General features: G+C 36.4%; 2 protein-coding genes and 1 long non-coding RNA gene across 7 annotated transcripts in view; 1 reads left to right on the top strand and 2 right to left on the bottom strand.

Moving 5' to 3' along the window:
- LOC141375080 (uncharacterized) overlaps positions 1 to 23042 on the top strand; it is a 23792-nt gene extending 750 nt beyond the window's left edge. The window contains exons 2-5 of one of the 3 annotated variants that reach the window (XR_012382230.1): positions 666 to 760; positions 1110 to 1224; positions 21222 to 21419; positions 22685 to 23042. This is a non-coding gene — a long non-coding RNA (uncharacterized lncRNA). Of the gene's footprint in view, positions 1 to 665; positions 761 to 1109; positions 1225 to 21221; positions 22212 to 22684 lie in introns of those variants that run through there. The other 2 variants (XR_012382229.1, XR_012382231.1) reach the window with 2 other exon arrangements.
- On the bottom strand, positions 6749 to 15322 carry snrpb2 (small nuclear ribonucleoprotein polypeptide B2). 2 transcript variants are annotated; one of them, NM_001256190.1, is made up of 7 exons: positions 15220 to 15322; positions 14937 to 15026; positions 14445 to 14617; positions 8446 to 8580; positions 8290 to 8331; positions 8091 to 8179; positions 6749 to 7164 (listed from the first exon to the last, which is right to left on the bottom strand). In NM_001256190.1, exons 2-7 carry the CDS (start codon positions 14998 to 15000, stop codon positions 7005 to 7007), a joined length of 663 nt encoding a protein of 220 aa, NP_001243119.1. In that variant the 5' UTR covers positions 15001 to 15026; positions 15220 to 15322; the 3' UTR covers positions 6749 to 7004. The 2 variants fall into 2 exon arrangements, with proteins under 2 accessions (NP_001243119.1, XP_073783722.1); XM_073927621.1 differs by having other exon boundaries at positions 6750 to 7164; positions 8446 to 8709; positions 14342 to 14617; positions 15220 to 15245.
- On the bottom strand, positions 17851 to 25614 carry rnaseh2a (ribonuclease H2, subunit A). 2 transcript variants are annotated; one of them, XM_073921582.1, is made up of 9 exons: positions 25399 to 25443; positions 23959 to 24087; positions 23781 to 23879; positions 23226 to 23518; positions 21440 to 21527; positions 21227 to 21364; positions 20442 to 20529; positions 18340 to 18463; positions 17851 to 18169 (listed from the first exon to the last, which is right to left on the bottom strand). In XM_073921582.1, the coding sequence occupies exons 4-9, from the start codon at positions 23249 to 23251 to the stop codon at positions 18010 to 18012; spliced, it is 624 nt and encodes a 207-aa protein (XP_073777683.1). In that variant the 5' UTR covers positions 23252 to 23518; positions 23781 to 23879; positions 23959 to 24087; positions 25399 to 25443; the 3' UTR covers positions 17851 to 18009.
- Positions 25615 to 26664: the final 1050 nt, after the last annotated feature.

Below are 26664 nucleotides of genomic sequence, written 5' to 3' on the forward strand. Positions count from 1 at the left end.
TTCAGTTTGGTATAGTTCCTATTTTAAATCTATCATTTGACATCATTATTTTTCCACTACAATCAAGGATGACTGAGAAAAGCTTGTAAGAAACAATATAGTTCAACTTCAAACATAATTGACCTTGATACTGGGAAAAAAGATGTCATGAGGTAAATTAATTGGACAAATAAATCAATATATAGACAAGAAATTGTATTTCACCAGCTACTATCTTACCATGTATATAATACAGCAATTTTAATTGTTATTGTGGGTCCATTTGAACAGGGAACATTTTGGCAACATGGCTGTCATATAAACATATCCTCTTATTACTACAGTGGAACCAAAATCTAAATACAGAATAGCAAAACTTGAGTAATTATGCAGACAATGACCACGAAAACATGTATTTTAAACATCCAAATGAAAATTATCATTTTCACACAACCTCATATAAATTACAGAATGATATGCTTATAACTCAATGTGCAAATAACTTTTATGTGTGATTTTATGTAAAGTTAAATGTAGGTTTTTGTTTTAAAGCATTTTCATTTATACTGTAGATTTTCTCATTAAGTTCAAAGAAAAGTGTCATTATGAACACGATGCTCATGTCATTTGATTTGGTATCGTTTATATTGTATATCTGACATAATTTGAAATCATTATTTATCCAGTACAATCAAGGATGACTGAGAAAACCTTGAGAGAAACAATATAGTTCAACTTCAAACATAATTGACCTTGATACTGGGAAAAAATATGTCATGAGGTAAATTAATTGGACAAATAATTCAATCTATAGACAAGAAATTGCATTTCACCAGCTACTATCTTACCATGTATAATACAGCAATTTTAGTTGTTATTGTGGGCCCATTTGAACGGAACATTTTGACAACATGGCTGTCATATAAACATATCCTCTTATTACTGCAGTAGGAACAAAAATCTGAATACAGAATAGCAAAACTTGAGTAATTATGCAGAAAATTACCTCGAAAACACGTAATTTAAACATCCAAATGAAAATGTAATGCCAGTAAACAAGCTTCCAAAGTGTATGAAGTAAATTGCCATGACTTAATTTTCTTCTTTCTTAATTTCTTCCTTTATTATAGAATTGAGACGTGACCCAGACACATATTATGGGACTGAAAATGAGCTTCTTCTTCTTGCTGACGACTGAGAGGAAGGACAGGCCATCGCGACAGCCTGCGGAAGAAAGTGAAACAGGTGTTGTATTAAAGATTTATTCACATGTTGACCACAGAATCTATCAAAGAGCATCATGCTGTCCTCCACACACACACAGACACACACGCCATCGCTCACTCCCTGACAGGATCATTCCTGAATAGCCAGTAAATTTACAGCTTCAGCACAGATAGTCGGGGACTTTAGATTGCTGCATGGACAAAAATATCCCTCTCCTTCTCTAAATCACTCACACACGCACACCATCCTGGGCAAACAACAAGCCATTAAAGCAACACTCTGCTTCTTTTTTTTTCAAGAAATAGGCATAGATGACACCTACATAGTTAAACAGTTGAGTTTAAACATTTTTATTATACATTAAGCAGATCTCCTGGTCTTGCGGTAGCACTTTTAGCTTAGCTTAGCATACATCATTGAATTGGATTAGACCATTAGCATCTCACTCCAGAAACTGAAAAAAAAAAAGTTAATAATTTTCCTCAGTGGTTATCCCTGTTGCCTTACAACAAGAAGATTACTGGTTCGAGTGCAGGCTGAGCCAGTTGGCATTCCTGTGTGGAGTTTCCCTGTTCTTCTTATTTTTGCGTGGGTTTACTTCAGGTGCTCCGGTTTCCCCCACAGTCCAAACACATATAGGAGAATTGAATAAGCTAAATTGGCTGTAGTGTATGAGTGTGTGTCAGAATTAGAGTGTATGGATGTTGTGGCAAGAAAGGCATCCGTTGTGTAAAACATATCCTGGAATAGTTGGCGGTTCATTCCACTGTGGCGATCCCTGTCCTTTGAGACTAAACCGAAGGAAAATGAATAAATGAAAGTTTGACTCTTTTGTGGTGTACTAAGACTGATGAAAAATGAAAAGTTGCTACAGTATATTCTAGGCCAATATGGATAGGAACTATAATTTTGGCGTAATGATCAAGGAACTTTGCTGCTATTCCATGGCTGAAGCAGGAGCAATGATATTATGCAGATCTGTTACTAAGTTACCTAACTGGGGACTACTGACAAGTGCTTCTTTTTATAATTTGTCAAGTTTTAAATAGAAAAAATATCAAAACATTTAATTTTGATAAATTTTCAAGCAAGATGCTAATGGTCTAATTCGATTCAATGATTTATGCTAAGCTAAGCTTAAAGCAATCGCCAAATAACAATCAGAGACAACATGAGGACAAAATTAGAACATTCTCATCATAAGTAACAGCAGATTTAAATTGGAAAATTATCAAAACATTTTTTTTTATTTTCAGGCAAGATGCTAACAGTGTAATCTCATTCAATTATGTATGCTAACCTAAGCTAAAAGTGCTCCCGCCAACTCTAGTGGAGTTGTAAAAATGAGCCTATTTCCTACAATTAAAAAGTGAAGTGTTCCTTTAAAGCAGCACCAAACAAACAATCTGAGACAACAAGAGGACAAAATTAGAACATTCTCATCATAAGTAACAGCAGCTTTAAAAAGAAAAATTATCAAAACTATATTCATTCATTTATTTTCAATCATTTATCCGGGGCCGGGTTGCGGGGGCAGCAGTCTTATAAAAGAACCCCAGACTTCCCTCCCCCCAGGTACTTCCTCCAGCTTCTCCGGGGGGATCCCGAGGTGTTCCTAGGCCAGCCGAGAGACAGTCTCCATATTTCTCCAGCGTGTCCTGGGTCTTTCCTGAGGCTTCCTGGTGTTGGGACATGCCTGGAACCCTTCCCTAGGTAGGCATCCAGGAGGCACCTGAAACAAATGCTAGAGCCACCTCAGCTAACTTCTCTCGATGTGGCGGAGCAGCGGCTCTACTTCGAGCTTCTCCTGGGTGACAGAGCTCCTCACCCTATAAGGGTACACCCTGCCACTCAGCGAAGTAAACTCACTTCGGCCACTTGTATCCGAGATCTTGTTCTTTCAGGCAAGACCCAAAGCTCATGACCATAGGTGAGAGTAGGAACGTAGATTGACTGTAAATCGAGAGCTTTGCCTTTCGGCTCAGCTCCTTCTTTACCACTGGACCGGTACATCGACCTCATTACTGCTGCCATTGCACCAATCCACCTGTCAATCTTACGTCCCCTCGCTCGTGAACAAAACCCAAGATACTTGAACTCCTCCATCAGGGGTAAAGACTTTTACCTGGAGATGGCAAACCACCTTTTCCCGGTGGAGCACCATGGCCTCGGACTTGGAGGTGCTGATTCTCATTTAAGCCGCGTCACACTCAGCAGCAAACCACCCCAGTGCATGCTGAAGGTCCATGTTTGATCAAGCCAACAGAACAACATCATGTGAGAATAACAGAGAAGAAATCTTGTGGTCCCCAAACCTGAGCCCCTCCAGTTCAAGGCAGCACCTTAAAATTCTGTCCATAAAAATTATGAACAGAGTTGGTGGCAAGAGGCAGCCCTGCCGGAGCCCAACATACACTGGTAACAAGTCTTACTTATTGCCGGCAATGCGAACCAGACTCCTACTCTGTTCATACAGGGACGAGTCGGCCCTTAACAGAGCGCCCTATACTCCAAGAGCAACCCTCTACAGCAGTGGTTCTCAAACTGTGGTACGTGTACCACTAGTGGTACGCGGGCTTCCTTCTAGTGGTACACGGAGGAATGAAATATGTCATGTACATCCTACATATATTTCAAAATTTATTAAAAATGATGTATATATTATGCCATATATGACATATAGTCTATATTTCTGAGGTAATCTGCCATGTTTTTTTAAATGTGCAGAGTTGTAGCTGCTTTACTGGGCCTACTACGTTACTATATTTCAATACAGCTCATTTTGGTGGTACTTGGAGAGACAATTTTTTTCTGAGGTGGTACTTGATGAAAAAAGTTTGAGAACCACTGCTCTACAGAATTCCACGAGGGACATGGTTGAATGCTTTCTGCAAGTCCACAAAACACATGGGGACTGGTTGGGCATACTCCCATGAACCCTGGAGCACCCTGGTGAAGGTATAGAGCTGGTCCAGAATAAAATGGGAGCCACCACCCCAGTTGCCCAGTCCAGAGGTACTGTCCTCGAAATCCATGCAATATTGTATGTAAACTATATATATATAGTTTATTTATATATATATTTCAAGAAAGATGCTAACGGTCTAATTCGATTCAATGATCTATGCTAAGCTTAATGTGCTGCTGTTAGACCCCGAAATCAGCTAAATGGATGAAAACATTTTAAAGCTCAACTGTTAAACTCTAGGGAAGTTGTGACATAAGCCTAATCTTTAAAATAAAGAAGTGAAGTGCTCTTTTAAACACCAAAAGATCTCAATCAGAGACAACAAGATGACAAAATTAGAACGCTCATCATAAGCAAATCTCATTATAACTGGAAGTGGAAAAATAGTGCGGCTTTAACGGTGGACAGCTGTGTACATCCATTAGACTGCGTCAGAGACCATGGTGAACTCATCTGACGGCAGACGCTTCACAAGTCCTTCCTTCTCGAACACACTGTGTGAATGTCCAGCACGCTTGAGTTACTTCACAGATTGTGTGTGAGGAAACCTGCTGTGTGACCCTGATCAAAGCAGCGTAAAAAACGATGATTAGGCTGTCATGACGACGACAGATCAGCGCTCTGCTCATTTAGAGAGTAAATGGGGATGACGCTAGCTGATGTCGTCTCACTAGCTATCTTTCCATCAGGCTATTTTTGTGCATTGAGGAATATCACATTAAAATTATCCATAGAGGGACGGTTCACCCATAAATGAAAATGATTATGATGTAGCCTTTATTTGTCACATACACTTTCACATGTAGCCTGTCTCATGTTTACTGCACACAACTACAAACTTTTAGAGAATAAAAAATCTCCTTCTCTGCATACTCAAAGGAGAATTAAAGGTCTGCTCATCTTTACTCTTCAAATTTCCCAATTAAATTATCCTGTTTAAATCAATCCCAAGGGAGATATTTGTCCTTTGCATTCCTCCCTCGTATCAAAAAGCTTATAATGGAGTTTTTGTGCCACTCTATATATTTATTTATTACTAAATTACACTAAGTGAGGGGGTCATTATGTGCTGTCGACTAAATTGTTTGTTATTATGCAAATCTCTTGTGACATTTTTAAAAACAGCATGTCTGAAAAATGTCAGTGACCTCAGTGGTCAGATCCACAGCTGTCTGAATGACAGAACCGGTCTCCGACTAAATACCAACATGACTAATTAATCTACTTAGTTTCCCCACAATAAAACGCAATTAAAATATTGACAACAAAACATGTTTGCAGGGCAAGCATTCAACTGCAGTGTTGTATAATAAAGTCAATGCAATAAGCTGCTGCAGTTATTGATGGATATGTCAACTTGTGGCCGAATTTATAAAGGAATTGCACCCAGAACAGAATTTACAGGAGAGAGTGCTGACGCTTATGAAGGTCTCAATATTCTGTGCCAAACCAACTATTTCAGTCCTTCCATCACAAGTCTGTCTGATAGTTTGTCAATCATACACTGTGAAAAATGCTGGGTTTTACACGATCGGTTTGTGTTGGGGCAACATGAAGGAATCAAGTTAACTTTTTACAAATTTAAAGGGCAGCTATTTTACCCCTTTTTCCAAGATTTAAGAGGAGTCATTTATGTCTCTAGAATGTGTCCATAAAGTTTCAGCTCAAAACACCCATTAGATTATTCGTTTTACCTTTCTAAATCTGGAAAATTTAAGCTGTTTAGACTTTGTAGATGTTTTTGTTGCCTGTGCCTTTAATGCAAATGAGCTAGTTTTCCTTTTTTTTTATTTTAAATAATAGTAAAACACTACCATCTGTGATTATTTATTGAACATCAGTGTTGAACAACTGAAATTAAAACACACATTGCCTAAAATGGGCGAGGCAGTGGTGCAGTAGGTAGTGCTGTCGCCTCACTGCAAGAAGGTCGCTGGTTCGAACTTTGGCTCAGTTTGCGTTTCTGTGTGGAGTTTGCATGTTCTCCCTGCCTTCGCGTGGGTTTCCTCCGGCTGCTCTGGTTTCCCCCACAGTCCAAAGACATGCGGTACAGGTGAATTGGGTAGGCTAAACTGTCCGTAGTGTATGAGTGTGTGTGTGTGAATGTGTGTTGATGTTTATCAGAGATGGGTTGCGGCTGGAAGGGCATCCGCTGCATAAAAAAACTTGCTACATAAGTTTGCTTACTACGGCGTCATGTTAATACACGGCTGTCAATCAATTCAGTGGGCAGGGAAACTGCATTTCTACGTCATGTTGCGGTGGACCTCAAAATGGAGGGATTTGGATCCTATTTTAACATCAGGAAATTAAAAAAAAAAAAAAAAAACTTAGTGTTTTATCACTTCAAGCTGTCCAAACAGCTTACAAAAGAAGATTTTCATCATAGCTGCCCTTTAAGCGAATTGAACAAAACAATTAAGTTGTCCCAACACAATCAAGAATGGTCTTTTCAGCTCATTTTAAGTAAGTAGTTTAAACAAGCAACAAAAAATGCAGTTTAGATTGAAAGAAACAGAACATCTATGCAGTGCTTTTTAAAAAGGTAAAAAACAAAAATAAAAACGTCAGTTACATGGGTGGGCGAGATGACATTTATTTTATAGGCTAACTTTTTCAGTCCACAGTACAAAATAAAGATCTATCCTGGAATATTAAAATGTTCTTAGTGACCAAGTAAGATCCATACCAAAAAAAGGAAGAACAGTAATAAAACTAATTGAAAAAGACAAAAAATAAAATAAAAGTCGAGGATTCACTCATTAGTAATAATCCTCAGGTAAAGTCCATTAAAATGTTTGGTTCTTGACAAACAGGCGTCAGTGCCAAATCACTTTTTGGCATAAGTGATCTTCATGGCACACGTGGCTGTGATTCTGAACCCCTGAAGTGCATCTTTCGCCACTCCGGCTTGAGCTTCGCTTTCAAACTCTACAAACGAAATATCATGTTTTCCAGGCACCAAACGCACTTCTTTAAACCCAGGAAACCTAAAAAATAAAATAAAGCCAATGAGTAAACAGAAAATATGTCTGGTTTGTTTGTTTTTTGGGTAACACTTTAAAATAATGGTCCATTAGCTAGTTTATTTATTCATTTATTCTTCTTCTGTTCCTTATTTATCATTTTTACCCTGATTTACAGAAGACACTAGGTAAAATGTCAATCAGTGTCACAGTAGTTTATACATAAAAAATCTTGTCAGCCACACTGAGCAAAAATGATTTGACTACAAATTTTAAAAAAAGTGCAAAATACTCATTTATTATCATTTTAAACCTTGGTATAGTTTCCACTATCCTTCAAATCACTAGGTTTCATCCATGTCTCATCGTTTAAAGGTAATGACATTTAGAATGATCGTTTATTCTTTAATATACAAGAAAAGTTAAACTATTTTATACATGTCATTTATTTTTCACAAAAGTTATGTGTACCATTAAAGGCAGACACTGCATTTAATGCTTCCCACTCGATTTATAGAAAGAAAAACTTCAGTGAGTGTTTAAAAGTTTTCCACCGAAACAAATAAAAAAAAAAAATCTCAATTTAATATTACAAATCACATCTATATACACAGTAAAAATACAGACAACACTGTAGTATAATGGTCCATTAATTAATGTATTTGTTAAAGTATGAATAAGCTTGTAAAGCATTTATTAATCATAGTTCAGAATTTACTACTGCAATAATAAAATCTTAAGTTGTGCTTGTTAACATTAGTTAATGCACAGCGAGTTAACATTAACCAACATAATATACCTTAAACAACCTTATCTTTTAAAAAAGTTGAATAAATACCATAATAAATGGATTACTAATTGTTTGTTCATGCTAGTAAATACATTAACTAATGGACCATTTATTTAAAGCGCTACCAAATTGCACAGTATAAATCATATTTAAAACTTACTGGTTGAATAACATGGAGAGCATCATCTCATTGGTTTCTTCAGGAAGATTATTCAGGAACAGAATATAGTTTGGAGGATTATCCGGGATCTAAAATAAAACAGAAAACCGATTTAAATTCTCATGCACATAAATGAGATGCATTTTCAAAAGTATTAAAAACAAAATATTCACAAAGTGTGTAAATTACGTAAACACACCTGGACTGTAGCAGGTGGAGGAGGTTGTGTGTTTACAGCTCCCTGCAGGGAAAACATGCACATCTTTAAGCTCAATTTGCTCAGTTGACCTGCTTTTTCTTTATTTAAAACAATTTACAGCCAAATTAGCTGGCATCCAGGAGAATCTCCACTCACCGCCGGCTTCTTGTTGGCGTTGGCTGCTGCCTGTTCCTGAGCCTTCTTTTTCTTTTCTTTCTTCTTCTCTTTATCTCCATATGTGCCTCTCATCTTAGAGACCAAGTCGGAGTCTGTTTTTGCATACTGTATTCGCTGCAGGAACATGAAGCGAAGAAACGTGTAAAGCACCTCTAATATTTATAAAATAGCATGTAAACGTCTGATGAACCTGACAGGAGAGGAACAGTTCATTCGCATATGAAAATGAACTATGGCATCACTCTCTTTTAATAGGTTTTTTTTTTGATCACTGGATTGTTCATGCGTGAAATTCAGACTGAAGCCAGGGAGTAAAAAATCTGAGATAGAGGAAAGTCTGTACTGTTGTGCTTTAAACCGCATTTCTAAAGAGATAAATATAACACATCCGGTTGTCAGAATTACTAGCTCTCCTGTATATTTTTTACCCCCAATTTCTGTTCAACAGATTTCTAAACATAATAGTTTTAATAACTCATTTCTAATAAATGACTTATTTTATCTTTGCCATGATGACAGTAAATAATATTTGACTAGATATTTTTCAAGATACTAGTATTCAGCTTTAATTAACATTTATAGACTTAACTAGTTTAATTAGGCAAGTTAGGGTAATTAGATTAAATAAAAAGTGAGTAATGATGTTTTAAGCGTGTCATTTTCAAAATAAATCTGAAATTAAACTAAAACTTTAATCAACTTTAGTCTTGTTCAGAGAACTTTAATAAAAATTTGTTAAATTCAATACTAGTAATATTCAAATGCTGTTTCTGATATTGATCAAATGTGCATTGTCATAGTTGTTATACAGGATTAAAATGTAAGAATTTAAAAATTAAGAATCTCTTTTTCTTTACATTTTGTTTTTGACAGCAGTAGAAAAAATTAAACAATAAACAAAAAAACAACAAACAATTTCCTTTTAAATTTGAATTCAAGCACTTTCAAGGACCTATGTTTGTTTTTAAGTACTTTCCATTGGTAGAATCAATTTGTCTGAAATTCAGCTACTTTCAAGAAATGTGGGGAAAGGGACCCTTGATATACAAATCACAGATGATCAATTGAAGGAAGCTTGGAAAAATGCAATGTCCTTAAAGGTTCAGAACTTTTTTTTTTATATTAACAGATGTGTGTGTGTTGAGCACCAGTCAGCTTTAATTGTGGGGAAAACAAGATAATTTTGAGCTTTTGTCAGCTTACTTCAGCTTCTGGGTTTAAAATGATTTTTGGGGCGGGATCAAATTTGGCGACAGAGCGCAGTACTGCAAGTGCAAAGATGACACGTCGGTTTCTCATTATTATTCATAGCGGAGTTTTCTTATCCTATGTGAAGAGCCTGCTGCTTAATTATTCAATAGAGCACATGCTTTCCGAAGGCAAGGCAGACCTGCCAGTGTCAAGCCCAAGCTGTGAGACACGGACCCACGGCACGCAGTAGTTGTTCATGAAAGCTCGTATGTGTTTGTTTCCATGATCCACGCGGTTTGTTGCATGTTTTTCCCCGCGATCTTGTCAGGGACGATCATACAGCAAAGCTGTGTGTGTGCTGCAAGCATTTTAGTCAGGAGAGCAGCACGAGAATTAGAGAATGGCGGACGCTGTCTTTTATCAGGAGTTCGTTCACATACAGACACATCACCGTGCTGCTGTGTTTGCCTAAATCCTCCAGATTACCAGCAGGACTAATAGTTAAAATAGGCAGGTCAGGAGATCTGCTGCACCGAGCCTGCATTCAGATCTATAATTTAGACCTGGGGATTGAGGGAGAATCCTCATTTATAGTGTTTACATGAACACATTATATATCTTTATAATGATATAAATTGTGGTGATCTGTATATAAAATTACGAATAACAAATGTAGCAGGGCATTAAATTACTGTTTATTTCTTTGCATTTTAACTTTGTAAACTATAAACTCATGCATCTCCTCACGGTTTGTGTCTCATTTTGTGAGCTAACTGACATCAACAGTTGTTCGCTCCCCTTCTCCCCTGCTGGCCACGCCCACTCCTGCCCTTTGCTCGCGTAGCTCCACGCCCATTATAATGCATCTTCTGAAAAAATTCTGAAGTAGACTTTAACTGAAAGTGGGGGGTGTCATGGCCCATTAAGTGTATGTAACAGAGTAAAACCAATGCAACTGAAAATTCTACAGAGCTCACATCCCTCCCTCAGGGAGGCACAAGTTTAACTTCCTAGGGCTTAGTGGCCACATACGTGGACAGCACATTTTAGCTCTAATGTTTTATATTTTGTTTCAGACATACAGTGTGATCCTGCAACTGTTTTGCAGCATATGAAATGTCCCAAACACTATTTTAGCTGTCTAAAATGGGCAAAAAAATGTTGTTTTAACTAATAGTCAAAACATGTTCAAATAAATGTGTGTAATGTATGTGTTATTATTGCATTAAAAAACAGTCAGGAAAAAACGGCTGTGTTCAAGGCAGAAATAAAGAGTTTTTCATTCTATTACACAAAGGTGACTTTACTGTGTTTTATGTAAATTGGGACCACGAGTCCACATATATGGACATAATTTTTCTCTAAAAATACATCATGTCAAAATATGATACTTAGGTTTTATTCTAATTAGGTTGCAATAAGCATGTGAAAATGCATGTAAATAAACAGCTTGGGCCTTAAAAAGCCCATATTATGGGTTTTTGAAAATTCCCCTCCATGTAGTGTGTAACACAGCTCTAAGTGAAGTGAAGTATCCAGCTAAGGCTTAAATCTGTTAGTGTACAGTGTTTAAAACGGTTGATTCATTTATAAAAGAGTCGACTCATAGTGCTTCAAACGAGTCGCCTTGATACCGATTCATTAGGTGTTTCGCCATGACGTACGAACGAAACCAAGTTATTCACGTGCACGCGCAAACCCGGGAGATTTCAAACCTGAGGCCCCGCCCTCTGACGCAGAAACCCAGACACACACACACCCACAAACACACGCACACACACACACAAACATGCCGGTCAATTGAAGTCACACTGCAGATGGATATTATATTGAGTCTCTACCCAAAGATGAAACCTCAGCATTATAACCAAGCAGTTGGAAACTACTGGAAACTTCTGGAAACTACATGCTACAAAGATTACTTCATCAGCGTTTGTTAAAGGAGGGATCAGTAAAGAGTAACTTACTGCTGGACGTCAGGATGGATTTTTCTTCCTCCATTTCTCAAGTGTAAGTACGTGCGATTAAAGTTGACTCTAGCTTGCAAATGTATTTAGTTGTGATTTGTTACTTGTAACCGCGTGTACTGTATCAGGTTAACTGGCTATATTCTCTTATCGCGTGCAAAGTCACGTTAAAAACGCGACGCGTGCTGCTTTGTTAACGGAGCTCCGTGGACGAGGAGTAGTGTGTGTGTCTGTGTGTGCGTGTGCGCGTGCTGTCATCCGGAGGTGTGGGTGTGTGTGTGTGTGTGTGTGTGTGTGTGTGTGTGTGTGTGTGTGTGTGTGTGTGTGTGTGTGTGTGTGTGTGTGTGTGTGTGTGTGTGTGTGTGTGTGTGTGTGTGTGTGTGTGTGTGTGTGTGTGTGTGTGTGTGTGTGTGTGTGTGTGTGTGTGTGTGTGTGTGTGTGTGTGTGTGTGTGTGTGTGTGTGTGTGTGTGTGTGTGTGTGTGTGTGTGTGTGTGTGTGTGTGTGTGTGTGTGTGTGTGTGTGTGTGTGTGTGTGTGTGTGTGTGTGTGTGTGTGTGTGTGTGTGTGTGTGTGTGTGTGTGTGTGTGTGTGTGTGTGTGTGTGTGTGTGTGTGTGTGTGTGTGTGTGTGTGTGTGTGTGTGTGTGTGCGTGCGCGCGCGTGTGTGTGTGTGTGTGTGTGTTGTCGTCCGGAGCAGGGTTAAGTGCGTGTGTGTGTGTGCGCAATATGTGTGTGTGTGTGTGTCTGTGAAAAGAGCAGAGTGAGAAGCTAGGAGATCTCCTCAACTGTTTTTGCTCAATAAAATAGTTAGTCGTCTGAATTTTCAAGTCCATAGTCTGTATTTACATTGACCCACAGGCAGCTAAAATCCACGCCTACACTATCGAGCGTGCATGAACTGTGATTACTTTTATATTGCTGATTAGCTGTTTGGCATTTCACTCTCTGACTGAAGGCAGTCGACCAATCGCAACAGGCTGTCATCGGTCCAATCAGAGCAGATTAGCTTCGCGCTAAGGAGGGGTTTGGGAACAAATGAATCACTGGACGATTCATACAGGAGTCGCTGGGATAATTAGATAAAAATAAATGCAGATTATAAGACCACGAAAGTGTTTTTTTGACCTTGCATGCATATTAAACTGTTGTTGGAGACCCTTACAACCAAGATATGACCCTATTTCATGTATAATATGGGCTCTTTAAGAGGTTAAAGAGGAGTTGTCACCAATGTGTCTGAAATGTAAAACAGAGAAAGAAGACCTTGTTCATTGTTTCTGGCTTTGCAGGCAAATTCAACAGTTCTGTGCCATGATTGAACAAGAAATTTATGGTATTTTATCTATTAATATTGGTTGCGACCCAAAGCATATGCTGTTTGGTTTATACGAAGAGATTAATATGAAATTCATTAAAATAGAAATTAAAAAACACTTTGCAAGTTCCTGATATTTTGTGCAAGAAAATGTATTCTCCTGAACTGGATAACGGGTAAAACTCCTACAAAGTCTTCATGGCACAGGGTAAAACTTGAATATGTACCACTGGACTACTTAACTTGTGTTTTAAACGGCAAAGATGTTTTGTTTCATGAGAGGTGGGATCCATTTTTGTTACATATGGGTTTAAACATAACCTTCATACTCATCAGACGGTTTATTTAATGAGGTCAGATCTTGTGAAGGTTTGTGGTGCATGAATATGCAAGATCTCTTTTAAAATACTTTTTATTTAACTATTATTATTATTATCATCATCATCATCATCAACTTATTTTCTCCGCCCTGTTCTGTTCATTTGTTTGTTGTTGTTGTATCTCTATTGCTTGAAAATTTAAATTTAATAAAAAATAAAAAAAAGCAGTAGTAGTAGTGTGAGGACCATGTTCATAGGATGTACTATAACAAACAAGATGGAAAAATCATTGCAGCACATTGTAATTGCGTAATAAGTTATTGTTTGCTTGGATTTTGCGCAAGTGTAATGTTGTTCGAGGTATCTGTTTTTTAAAATGTAGTGTATAAATATTATTAAAATTACTAATTATACATGTATTAATGCTGTAAAATGATTAACCACATTTAAAGTAAGTTTTGTTTGTTTCACAAATATATCCAAAATTTGTAAATCATGCACTCCATCTGAATTTCACGCCACAGCAATAACGTCATGCACAATTGATCAATAAAAAGTACAATAAAACATAATATATGTAGACTTTGTATGACTTGCGTTCATACTTGTATAATACATTTTTCACAAATCGCTTTTCTTATAAAACAGCTTTTGTTTCTTCACACATCATCTGTAATGATTATCAGAAAAAGATATATGTAAAACATGGCATATAGAATTAACTAAATGACTAACCCAAAATGACTAAATCAACACTAGATGAACTTCTAATTTGAAAAATCGAATAATAACACAAAGTCATCGGCGGAATAGCCTAGTGGTTAGCGCTCTGACATATGGTGCAGTAGCACTTCAAGGCATCCTGAGTTCGAATCCCAGCTCGAGGACATTTCTCGTCCCTACCCTGTCTCTCTTCCACTTTACTTCCTGTCTATAGTACTGTCCTATCTACTTAATAAGGCAAAAAGGCAGAAAAACTATATCTTTAATCAAATTAATAAATAAAACAAAAAGTCAATAGAATAGTTCACCCAAAAATGAAAATTTACTCCCCATTTACTCAATTTCAAATTTTTGGGTGAACTATCTCTTTAAAGTCAATCAAAAGCCCCAAACTGCTTCATTTTCTGAAGTGATAATCATTTCAGGTGTAGTTCCTTGATAGGAATAGGAGCTGTGGCACTGACCATGGGTTTATTGTAGAAGGGGAATCCCTGAAGCTGTCTGAGGGCATTGGTGGCTGCTGAAAGCTCCTTGAAGATCACAAACGCCTGACCCCTCATCCTCATGGTCTTCAGAGCCACGATGTCCATAATCTGGCCGAACTGCGAGAATAAGGCGTACAGTGACCTCTTCAGCTCTGTAGAAACGATTAACACAACATTAGCACCATTTAATTGACCGTGAGAAATGTACTTTGATTAGTTTGATTTGAATAGTTTAATACATTTCCTCATTTAGAAATTGCAAACCATTTTTTTCTGGATTTATATGATGAAGGAGATAATATAAAAGCAACTTTACCCCAATCTTAACTTTAAAACTGATGTGGAGCAATTATTACTGTGAAAAGCCCTTTACTAATTAACTCAAACATACTTCAATGAGCAAAGACAAACAAAAATGTCAAAGCTTTTCCACATATAGACGCAAGTTACAGTACAAACGAAAGACTTTACCTTCTTTCTTGATCTTATCATTAACATTGTTGATGTAGATGGTGTGATTCGGCCGGATGTCCATGATTAATAAACTGAGGTAAAATGTCCCTGCAGTAAACACATAAGAGATCCAGTACAATAAACAACGAGGAACTACAAACACAAAACACTCGCAGTGTCTCCCATTTAAGCCTTCTGAGATGCCTGAAATGACACTGAGTGCAGCTCTATAAAATTATAAACGTGAAACAACTTATTGATAGATTTAAAAATCACAATAAAAGTGAATGAACGGACTCACCACACTTCTGGATTTAAGCGGAAACTGGCGCTTCGCTTCTTCTTCGTTTCCTTTATTGTTGTGAATCGGGTTTCGCTTGTTGCGCCACCTGTTGTCGCGGAGTGATACTAACACTATTGCTAGGACTTTTCGTTGCTAGGTTTAGCAACTTTTCATATACTACCCTAGCAACATTTTTGAATTCAAAAAGCACCTAAGATCAAGTTTATCAATATTTGTGATTGGCCATTTGATTGTTCATTAGCTGAAGTTACCTTGTTGTTAGCGTGTATAACTGTTGTTCATTTAGATAGCATTAACTGCTAATACATTTCCCAGTACTGGGTTGCAGTAAACATTAAAACATATGCAGGATAAAATGTTTTTTAATGCTGAGATGGCCAGTCAAGTTGTGAAAACTCATTATTTTGTATATTATAAAAAGTTGCTTTGAGTTGGGATTATGTAATGATGCTATAATAACACAAAGACGTCATAGCATCAGTTAGCAACAAATTATTCCACCTTTAGCATTTTGTAAAAGGGATGTTTATGCAATGTTTTTTTTTTATTGTATGTAGGCTATGTTCAATATTTCTGGATTGATGTGGAATGTCTATTTAGTGGTGATAGAATGAGGATACAGAAAAGAGATGTTGACAAAAAAGATATAGATAAAAAATATCCTGTTTATGTTGAACTTTTGATAATATTTGGTAAGTTTCATATACACAAGTGTAAATGGACAGAGAGGAAGCCTAAAATCTCTCATTCATTCATTCATTTTCTTTTCGCTTAGTCCCTTTATTATTCTGAGGTTGCCACAGCGGAATGAACCGCCAACTTATCCAGCATGTTTTACACAGCGGATGCCCTTCCAGCTGCAACCCATCACAGGGAAACATTCATACACTCTCATTCACACACATACACTTCGGACAATTTAGCTTATCCAATTCACCTGTACCGCATGTCTTTGGACTTGTGAGGGAACTGGAGCAAGATGTAAATGCCACACAGACTTTCCAACTGACCCAGCCGAGGCTCGAACCAGCGACCTTCTTACTGTGAGGCGATCATACTACCCACTGTGCCACCGTGACGCCCTAATATCTCCATTTTAAGGCTAATTTACACTTAAAGGAACTCTTAAAGGTCTTGCAAGTCGTAAAGCAACCATAACTGTAAATATACTGCAAAAACTAAAGTCCTATGGTAATTGTCATGCTGTATACCCGCTCTTGTCCTTTTGTTACTTTCTTTTCGTTTATTTATTTGTTTAACATATTTTATGCTACAACATGAATATCCTATTTTAAGATTTGAAAAGCATTTGATTGGAAATGTTCAGTAAATATAATGAAAATATTAAGTTAAGAAATCCGCCTTTAGAAATAAAAATGTTTTCATAAACAGAAGTTTGCGAAGTGTATACCAAAATGTAATTTATTTTTAATGGAAATGGAAACTTTGGAAAAGTCTCTAATGCAAATTAATAACAAAAAGAACGACCTGATTTAAGATTTGAGGGAGGATTTTCTTTCTAGGACTAATCCCCCGCTGTAATTGTTGACTGTGTCCCATTGTTTTCATTACTATGTTTTAACCTATTGTATTTATTTCTATTATTAAAATGTTATTTGAATTTCTGGATGTTTTTTTTTTTTATTTATTGTAATGATCTTGAATATATTATTGTCTAAATTTGCATAATAATAAAAAAATTTGCATTTAGCAACTAACTTCCTTTTAAAATTAATTGGTAACAGCCTCCTCACAGCGAAATTGTGTAGGTTGGACTTCACACAGATTTGCAAAGATTTTAATTGATTAATCCCAGTTTTATTGATGATGTATAGACAGTCAACCATATTTACCAAAAAAAACTTTTTAATTACTTCTGAAAATATCAGAAAGGCGACTATAGCTACTGCAATGTGACGAGCAAATAAATGGGATTTTTTCCAACATTAGCCTCAAATATATTTTCTAATCAAACTATCATAATAGTCTTTTATTTACCCCATCGGTGAACATGAACTACAGAGGTTGTGAAATCATCCATACAACTATAATCTGATATTTGTGTTGTGTACTAAAGTGTGCTTATATGGCTGATACTGTATGTACAAATACATTAAGATAAATGTGTTCAAGAAGGTTGCACTGCAGCTTTCAGTCAGACACACACAAGCACAAAATAACATAATAAATAAAATAATAAAGGGGCTGCATGGTGGTGCAGTGGGTCACAGCAACAAGGTCGCTGGTTCTGCTGGGTCAGTTGGCATTTCTTTGTGGAGATTGCATGTTCTCCCTGTGTTCGTGTGGGTTTCCTACGGGTGCTCTGGTTTCCCCCACAAGTCCAAAGACATGCACTTTAGGTGAATTGGGTAGGCTAAATTGTCCGTAGTGTATGTGTGAATGAGAGTGTATGGATGTTTCCCAGTGATAGGTTGCAGCTGGAAGGGTATCTGCGGTGTAAGTTGAAGTTGGTAGTTCATTCTGCTGTGGCGACCTTTGATTAATAAAGAAACTAAGGTGAAAAGAAATGAATAAAATAATAAATGACTAATATTCTGAATAAGACACTATGAAATTCTGTACTTGCTATAGAAATAAGCTGAGACACATTCAAAAAGACCACCCCCATGAAAAAAACACAATTTTATTTACTTTTCGTCCTGAAAATTGTTAAATGGGCACCCAAAAAATGTGAAAATATAATACTTTGTCATGCACAGTTCATCATCTGCAGTGTTGGATAAATCCGACTTGTGTATTTCTCCCCCTGATGGAGTGTGTTTGTGTTCAGAGTGTGTTTATGCTCTTCAGTTTGCGCTCAGTGAAAAACCGGTGTGTGTCTCGTGTGTGTGTGAGCTCAGACGGTTTATTGCGACTAAAATAGGACAACACAGAGGTGTTGTTCTGGCGAGCAGCAGCCTTTTCTCCATCCTCTTCATCATCATCCCTACACACAAACAAACACATTTATTATTACAAACAGACATCAACAATTACTATAATATTGGAAGAGAAAGAAACGCAATATTATTGTATGTATAGCGTAATATTACATACTATGTGGGGTAAAAACCTCTTTGTGTGAGTGACTGCAGCGCCCTCTGCTGTCAGACTTACCAGTGAACAGTTACAGCTTTACTGTCCAGCAGAGTCTGCGCCGTGCTCCAGCTGAAGCGCACAAACTGAGGATAACCAAACACTGGGTCCAGATACTTCAGCAGCCAGCTCTTGGTTTTGGGGTCTAAACACAAAAAGACAACACCTTATTCATTCGTTCAGTTGTTAATTCGTTTGTTTATTTGCAGCACAACTACACTCACCGGCCACTTTATTAGGTACACCTGTCCAACTGCTCATTAACGCAAATTTCTAATCAGCCAATCACATGGCAGCAACTCAATGCATTTAGGCTTGTAGATTTGGTCAAGACAATCTGCTGCAGTTTAATCAGAATGGGGAAAAAAAGTGATTTAAGTGAGTTTAAACATGGCATGGTTGTTGGTGCCAATTGGCTGGCCTGAGTATTTCAGAAACTGCTGATCTACTGGGATTTTCACGCACAACCATCTCTAGGGTTTACAGAGAATGGTCTGAAGAGAAATTATCCAGTGAGCGGCAGTTCTGTGGGAGCAAATGCCTTGTTGATGCCAGAGGTCAGAGGAGAATGGTCAGACTGGTTCCAGCTGACTGAAAGGCAAAAGTAACTCAAATAACTACTTGTTACAACCGAGATATGCAGAAGAGCATCTCTGAAGGCACAACACTCGATTTCTGCTGCGACTTTCGGATGGTAGGGTCAGAATTAGGCATCAACAATATGAAAGCATGGATCCATCCTGCCTTGTATCGACAGTTCAGGCTGGTGGTTGTGGTTTAATGGTGTTTGGGATATTTTCTTGGCACACTTTGGGCCCATTAGTACCAACTGAGCATCGTGTCCACGCCGCAGCCTACCTGAGTATTGTTACCGACCATGTCCAACCTTTTATGACCACAATGTACCCATCTTCTGATGACTACTTTCAGCAGGAAAACGCTTTATGTCATAAAGCACAAATCATCTCAGACTGGTTTCTTGAACATGACAATGAGTTCACTGTACTCAAATGGCCTCCACAGTTACCATATCTCAATCCAATAAAGCACCTTTAGGATGTGGTGGAACAGCAGATTCATATCATGGATGTGCAGCCGACAAATCTGCAGCAACTGCGTAATGCTATCAAGTCAATATGCAGCAAAATCTCTGAGAAATATTTCCAGTGCCTTGTTGAATCTGTGCCATGAAGGATTAAGGCAGATCTGAAGACAAAAGGGGTCCAACCTGGTACTAGTAAGGTGTACCTAAAAAAGTGGCCAGTGAGCGTATTTATAACATTACTGATAATAAAAGTTTAATGCGAACAGAGAAATAGTTTAGCTTATTGCTGTATCAGTTTCCCTAGCTATTTTATGAAGAAAAAAAACATTGAAACACTTCTAAATCTAAAACAATATTTTTATAACAATAAAAAGACACCAACAACAATAAATAAAACATATGATACAATATTTTAGGACTTGCTTTTGATTTTCTTTTAAATCTACCATTTTTTTAAGGATTCACATTTAAAAATATTTATTTTAACATCTCTATGGATGATTTTTTATGTCTGATAACATTACAAAACATGGCATTGCGGTAACACTTTATTTTGATGGTCCATTTGAGTATTAGTAAACTGCTTAATATCTGCTGATACAGACATTCAACAGACATTTAACTGACTGTAAGAAACTCTGCAAGTACATGTCAACTTACACTAACCCTAACTTAAACCTAACAGTCAACTTATAACATAATGAGAATTAGTTGGCATGTAGATGCAATGTAACTTATATTCAACAAACATCAAAATAAAGTGTGACCGGCATTGCAAATGTATATGTTTTTCTCAAAAATAAAAATTTTAAATGCTGAAAATTCTGGATAATGTAAATATATTCAAACAAAAGTTATATATCAGAATGTATCTGCTCTAACTGGTCAAAGAAATGTAAAAATATTTAAAATATTAAATCATCATATGACGGCGTTACTAGCAGAAAGGTGTTCTTTTTCAGTCTCTGCGTTCAAATAACAGCAGCTTGCTTTTAGGCAAAATGATTATGGATTTACCACTAATTGAAAAATGTATATTTGTTTAGCAAATGGAAGGAATCATAAAGCATCTACAGACCATTAGGATACCCAGAGCCATAATCTGTGTCCACGTCACCCAAATCTTCAGCAAACTTCCAGGATTTGACAGCATGGTCTCTGGCCACCTAGAAAGAAAACAAATTACAAGGAACTGTAAAAACACAGAAGTGCAGTGTATTGGATTAAATTTACATAAGAAAATTCTTAACTGTATATTGTACAGTTAAATATATTGTGTGTATGTTTGTGTGTGTATATATTTATGAAGAGTTTGTTTTCCCAACCTCCTGTGTGTAGATTCACTTCTAAGGGAAAGGATAGATTGAATAGGATAGATGAAATAACTGAAAATAAACGCATTTAGATTAAAATTTCAGCCGCCAATTTTATTTTGTTGTAGCATTTTTGTAGAGTTTTTTTGCCTCTGATTCTGAACTCTTCATATATACAATTAGTTATATATTGTTTATTAATTATATGGTGCATAACATTTATTTCCATCAAGGGTTGCTTTCATTTTCATACTTTCTTTAAAAGCACACTTGATCTGATACCAAACATTCACAGTATTGGTCGATACAAACACTGCACTGATTGCAGTGCAGTCTTTAAATCATACTAAATATGAGATAGACACCCAAATCATTTGTCTTTTTATAATAGAATAGAATATTTTTATAAAGAAAAACACCTATGGTTCCCACTCTATGCTTTTTTCAGATGTGATTACAGCAAATTTTGAATTAAAAAATGCACATTTCACTTTACTGGACCTTTAATAACTAACACTCCCGTTTTCTCCACCTCTGATGGGCAGATTACCTTTGCACAGATGCTGGCAGCGCTGACGATTGGGAATAAGGAATCAGCTTTGGGACGGACTGTGACCTCCACACCGGGGAACCGTTGCGACAGCTTGTCCTGATACTTCTCTGCTGGACCCACAGTGTCCACAAACACCTGAGAGGAAAAACAGACTCGTCATTATGGGCCATTTCTGCGGTTTATCATGCAGGTTTGCTTTGTCTCAATCACCTCTTTGAGCTGCACCCCAGAATCCAGAGCATACTGCACCAGGCCAATCGCTGCATCGTGTGAAAGGGCATTCAGATTGTATTTTGCTCTGAAAAAATAATAACAACAAAACCTTGATGTCAGATATACTTGCAGCTATTTTTTTTTATTCTATATTCTATACAGCGAGGAAAATAAGTACTGAACATGTCATGTTTGTTTCCTGGAAATAACATTTCTAAAGGAGCTTTTGACATGGAATTGAACCAGATTACGATAAAAACCAGAACAATGTTAACATAAAAAGAAACAGACAAAAAAAAAATCTGAAATATTTTGTGTAATAACAATGGAATGACACAAGGAGAAATTACTGAACTATTAAAACGTATTTAACACTTTATATAAAAGGCTTTTGTTGGTGATGGCAGCTTAAAGACGCCTCTCATATGGAGAATGAAGTCACATGAATTGCTCAGGCATGAGTTTTTCACAGACTTCAACAGAGTATAAAAATATTGATGGTTCTGTGGGTCTCGTCTATTAATTTTGATCTTTATTTTGTATTCTCTATTGGATTCAAGTCAGGTGATTGGCTAGGCCATTCCACAGTTTTATTTTCTTTCTCTGAAAGCATTTGCGAGTCTCCTTGGCTGTGTTTTGGATCATTGTTTTGCTGAAATGTCCACCCTGGTTTCATCTTCATCATCTGCTAATGTAGATGTTGGACTGAAGCAGCGAATATTCATTTACACTGACGATGGTTGCTAATAAACTAGAGAAAAAAAAGAGATTTCAGCAGCTGTCTGGGCTTTCCATGCTTTTCAACACCTTCCTTTCTTCGTGTGTTCAATACTTTTCCTCTGCGTCCTTTCATTTTATTACACTTAACTTAATTTGTAAACTAATTAGTTTAGTTTTCGTTGCATATGTGGATTTCTTTGATTATTACCATTATATATCGTATTAGAGGGTATTCATGTACAGTTGCTATGGGAGCCCCCAGGTTGATGTCAACAGAAGAACCGCCACTCAAAAGCGAAAGCAAATCAGCATTGAATTTTATCATTTTTTTCAGTGGCTTAACTTGCACAGATTATCTATTCACCTTAACGTACACATCAAAACTAACCATGTTGATTTTGTTAACTCGCATTGCTAGTTCTGTGTTGAACAATTTATCAGTGCATAGCAATAAGAAAATAAAATTATTTGCGTTTGTTTCTAAAATTGAAATCTAAAAATGCACTTCCTGTTTGTTTTCAGTTGAATTCTCACATTAAGTCTGTCTGAGGTATTGGGCCTGACTAACATACTTAACCACGCCCCTCCAGCTGTCAGATTTGACAACAAACAGAAATGGTGAGCAGGAGGAGTTTGTTAGGCTGTAATAACTCTCCCAAAACCCTTTTCCTTTTCTTTCTGAATGAAATGCCTACTTTAAGACATCCAATTAGCCATGAGTAGAAAAAGAAAACAAGCCACGCCCACTGTTGTCTCATTTATTATTCCGTTTCTGTAGGAACTGCATCACTATATGAAAAAAAAGACAGCCGCAGCTTCCAATTCATGCAGACTTTAGGAATAACAATGTGAGCTAGTAAATAAAGTAAATTTTGATTTCAAGTGGACTGAAAACCTGCTTTACTAGTCGTAGTTTGAAGGAGTTTACCAACCAGAGCGAAATGTTGTGGAAACTATGCTTTGACAAGCAGTTTTGTACACCAAAAATGTTTGTTTTGTGCTGATTTAATCTGACATAACATCACACTAGCCTTCTCTTCACTGAAATCTAGCATGCTGGTACCTTTGTAGCATGCTGGTGGAAATCATGTTGGGCGAGAGGATCTGAAGGGCCCAGCCTACGAAACTTTTGGCCTCATCGAGCTTCACAAACAGGTTCTCTCGCTCAGCCTCCGTCAGCGTCTTTGAGTCTAAATAGACAACAAATATACTGAAGATTTACACACATGCTCTCTAACAAAATATCCATTCATTCATTTTCCTTTGGCTTAGTCTCTTTATTCATCAGGGGTCGCCACAGCGGAATGAATCACCAACTATTCCGGCATATGTTTCACACAGTGGATGCCCTTTCAGCTGTAACCCAGTACTGGAAAACACCCATGCACACTCATTCACACACACACACTCATACACTTAAGCAAATTTAGTTTACCCTATTCACCTATAGCGCATGACTTTGGACTGTGGAGGCTCCTGGAGGAAACCTACGCCAACACGGGGAGAACTTGGAAACTCCACACAGAAATGCCAACTGGCACAGCTGGTACTCAAACCAGCGACCTTCTTGCTGTGAGGTAACGGTGCTAACCACTGAGCCACCATGTCACCCTGTAACAAAACATGCTGAATAATTCAGACCAACCTGCCACTTTTAAATTCTTTAGGTCTTCTTTTCTGGATACAGGGCAGAAGCATATGCCGTACACCATGGGTCCTGGAAAATAGTAACATATTTAATGCACACTCCAGTTTCAATCGGATATGAGCTTTTTTCCAGTGAAGATGACTCTCACCTAATACGGGTCCCCTGCCCGCCTCATCGATGCCCAGGCAGCAGTCCTCTGTCTTACACAAGTCTGGGATAGATGAAGACAAGCGGCAGCTCACAGAGTTGTCCGCCTCAAAATCACTCAGATCCATCACTAATAAAACAGTGAATATCATTTTAAAACATGTTAGATCAGTATATACAGTTGAAGACAGAATTATTAGCCCTCCTGTTTATTTTTTTCCTTAATTTCTGTTTAACGGAGAAAAGATTTCTTTAACACATTTCTAAACATAATAGTTTTAATAACTCATCTCTATTAACTGATTTATTTTATCTTTGCCATGATGATGACAAAAAGTAAATAATATTTGACTTGATATTTTTCAAGACATTTCTATGCAGCTTAAAGTGACATTTAAAGGCTTAACTAGGTTAATTAGGTTAACTAGGCAGGTTAGGGTAATTAGGCAAGGTATTGTATAACGATGGTTTGTTCTGTAGACTATCGAAAAAATATAGCTTAGGAAGGCTAATAATTTTGAACTTAATTTTTTTTTTAAAAACTGCTTTTATTCTAGCCGAAATAAAACAAATAAGACTTTCTCCAGAAGAAAAAAATAATATCAGACATACTGTGAAAATTTCCTTGCTCTGTTAAACATAATTTGGGACATTTCTTAAAAAGGAAGGTGCTAATAATTCTGCTGGATAAGTTGGCGGTTTATTCCGCTGTGGTGACCCTTGATGAATAAAGGGACCAAGTTGAAGAAAATCAATGAAGCTTATCTTGAAAGGCACCTTTTAGAGTGCTATTTAAATAATATTTAAAGGAAAGAAAATTAAAGCAATATTCTAAAATTATAAAATATGAACAATATTTTGAAGGAGGTTCAATAAAGTGCTAAAATAAACTTAAAGCTAACCATTAAACTTACGTGTCGTATTTCCATTATTTATTTTCTTGAACTTGTATAAATCCTAAAGTTATAATGAATGAAGTAACCTAGTGTTTGACAGAGAAACTCTCTAAGCATTTAAACTTATCTAGAACTTATATCGTTCATTTAAAACACAATATAAAACAGTACAGTACATCATAGATGACTGTTAACAATATATGATCTGATTACTGAGAGATAACGTTATATACATTCATTCATTCATTCATTCATTTATTTTCTTTTCGGCTTGGATCGTTTTATTAATCTGGGGTTACCACAGCGGAATGAACCGCCAACGTATCTTGTATATGTTTAACGTAGCTGATGCCCGTCCAGCTGCAACCCATCTCTGGAACAACGTTATATACATAAATAATACAAATATTGTGCGAACAATGAGTAGTGAGTACATGCGGTTTTACTCTTAAATGCTAACTTGAAGTGTACACAAATACATTCTAGAACAATTAGCTTAATCGTAAAAGTGATTGTAAACAGAAGCATAAACAAGTTGGACGAACCTGAATGTGTGTGCAGCGCGCTTCAACCGGAACTACAGAATTGGCGCGAGTCTGACGGTACAGCGTGACCTTTGACCGACAATATTAAAAAGAAACGAACGTATTTGTTAATTCATTGATAAATGCAAGACATTCTGTAACACACACACAAAAATCGTGTAATGTTCAAAATCATGAAGTGAACGCGTTTAACTGTATGCCTCCTCAACTCAACGTCGCAAGGGCTTGTGGGAAATGGAGTTCAAATATTTTTTATTTTGTCGACTTCGTATATGTATGTATGTATGTATGTATGTATGTATGTATGTATGTATGTATGTATGTATGTATGTATGTATGTATGTATGTATGTGTTGAAAAGCAGAATTCGGTTGATTTTTGTGCTATTAGTTTATGTTGTGGAGGTGAAGCTTGACTAAAAAAAAAATAATAAATGAACTATACTTCACCATGGACAAGAACAAAAAACAACATACCAAATATATATTTATAAGCAAAATGTGGTGAATTTTTAAATATATTTTAATCCTGCTTTGAAATTATGGAGGACGAAACCTACAAAAACAATGAATGAAGAAACATGCAAATAAATGAACGAATACACAAATTCCTGCATAAATAAACAACTTATAAATAAATAAATATGCAAATTAATAAAAAAATGAATAAGCAAATACACAAAATCCTGCATAAATGAAACAATAAATAAATACACAAATAAATAAATATATGAATAAATAAATACACAAATACCTGTATAAACGAAACAATAAATAAATAAATACGCAAATAAATAATTAAATGACTAAAAAAATACACAAATCCCTGCATAAATAAAACAATAAACAAATAAATACGCAAATATATATATATATATATATATATATATATATATATATATATATATATATATATATATATATATATATATATATATATATATATATATGCATATTTATTTATTGTTTAATTCATGCATGAATTCGTGGATTAATTAATTAATTAATTTAATTGACTGTGACGCCCTATTTATTATTTATTTTTTATTGTTTTTGCAGGTTTCGTCCTTCATAGGCTTACAATAAATATAGGAAAATAAAAGTGCAAAGCACAATTACAAATAAATTACAATACTAATAATAATAATGAATTTTGATCATTTAATTTATTTAAAAATATAATAATTATTATTTTTTTTATATTAGGTTTAAGGTTTTCAAAGCTTCAAAGCCTTTTTGTTTACAAATTATATACATACTAAAATAA

This window comes from Danio rerio, chromosome 1, assembly GCF_049306965.1.
Source record: "Danio rerio strain Tuebingen ecotype United States chromosome 1, GRCz12tu, whole genome shotgun sequence".
NCBI lineage: Eukaryota > Metazoa > Chordata > Actinopteri > Cypriniformes > Danionidae > Danio > Danio rerio.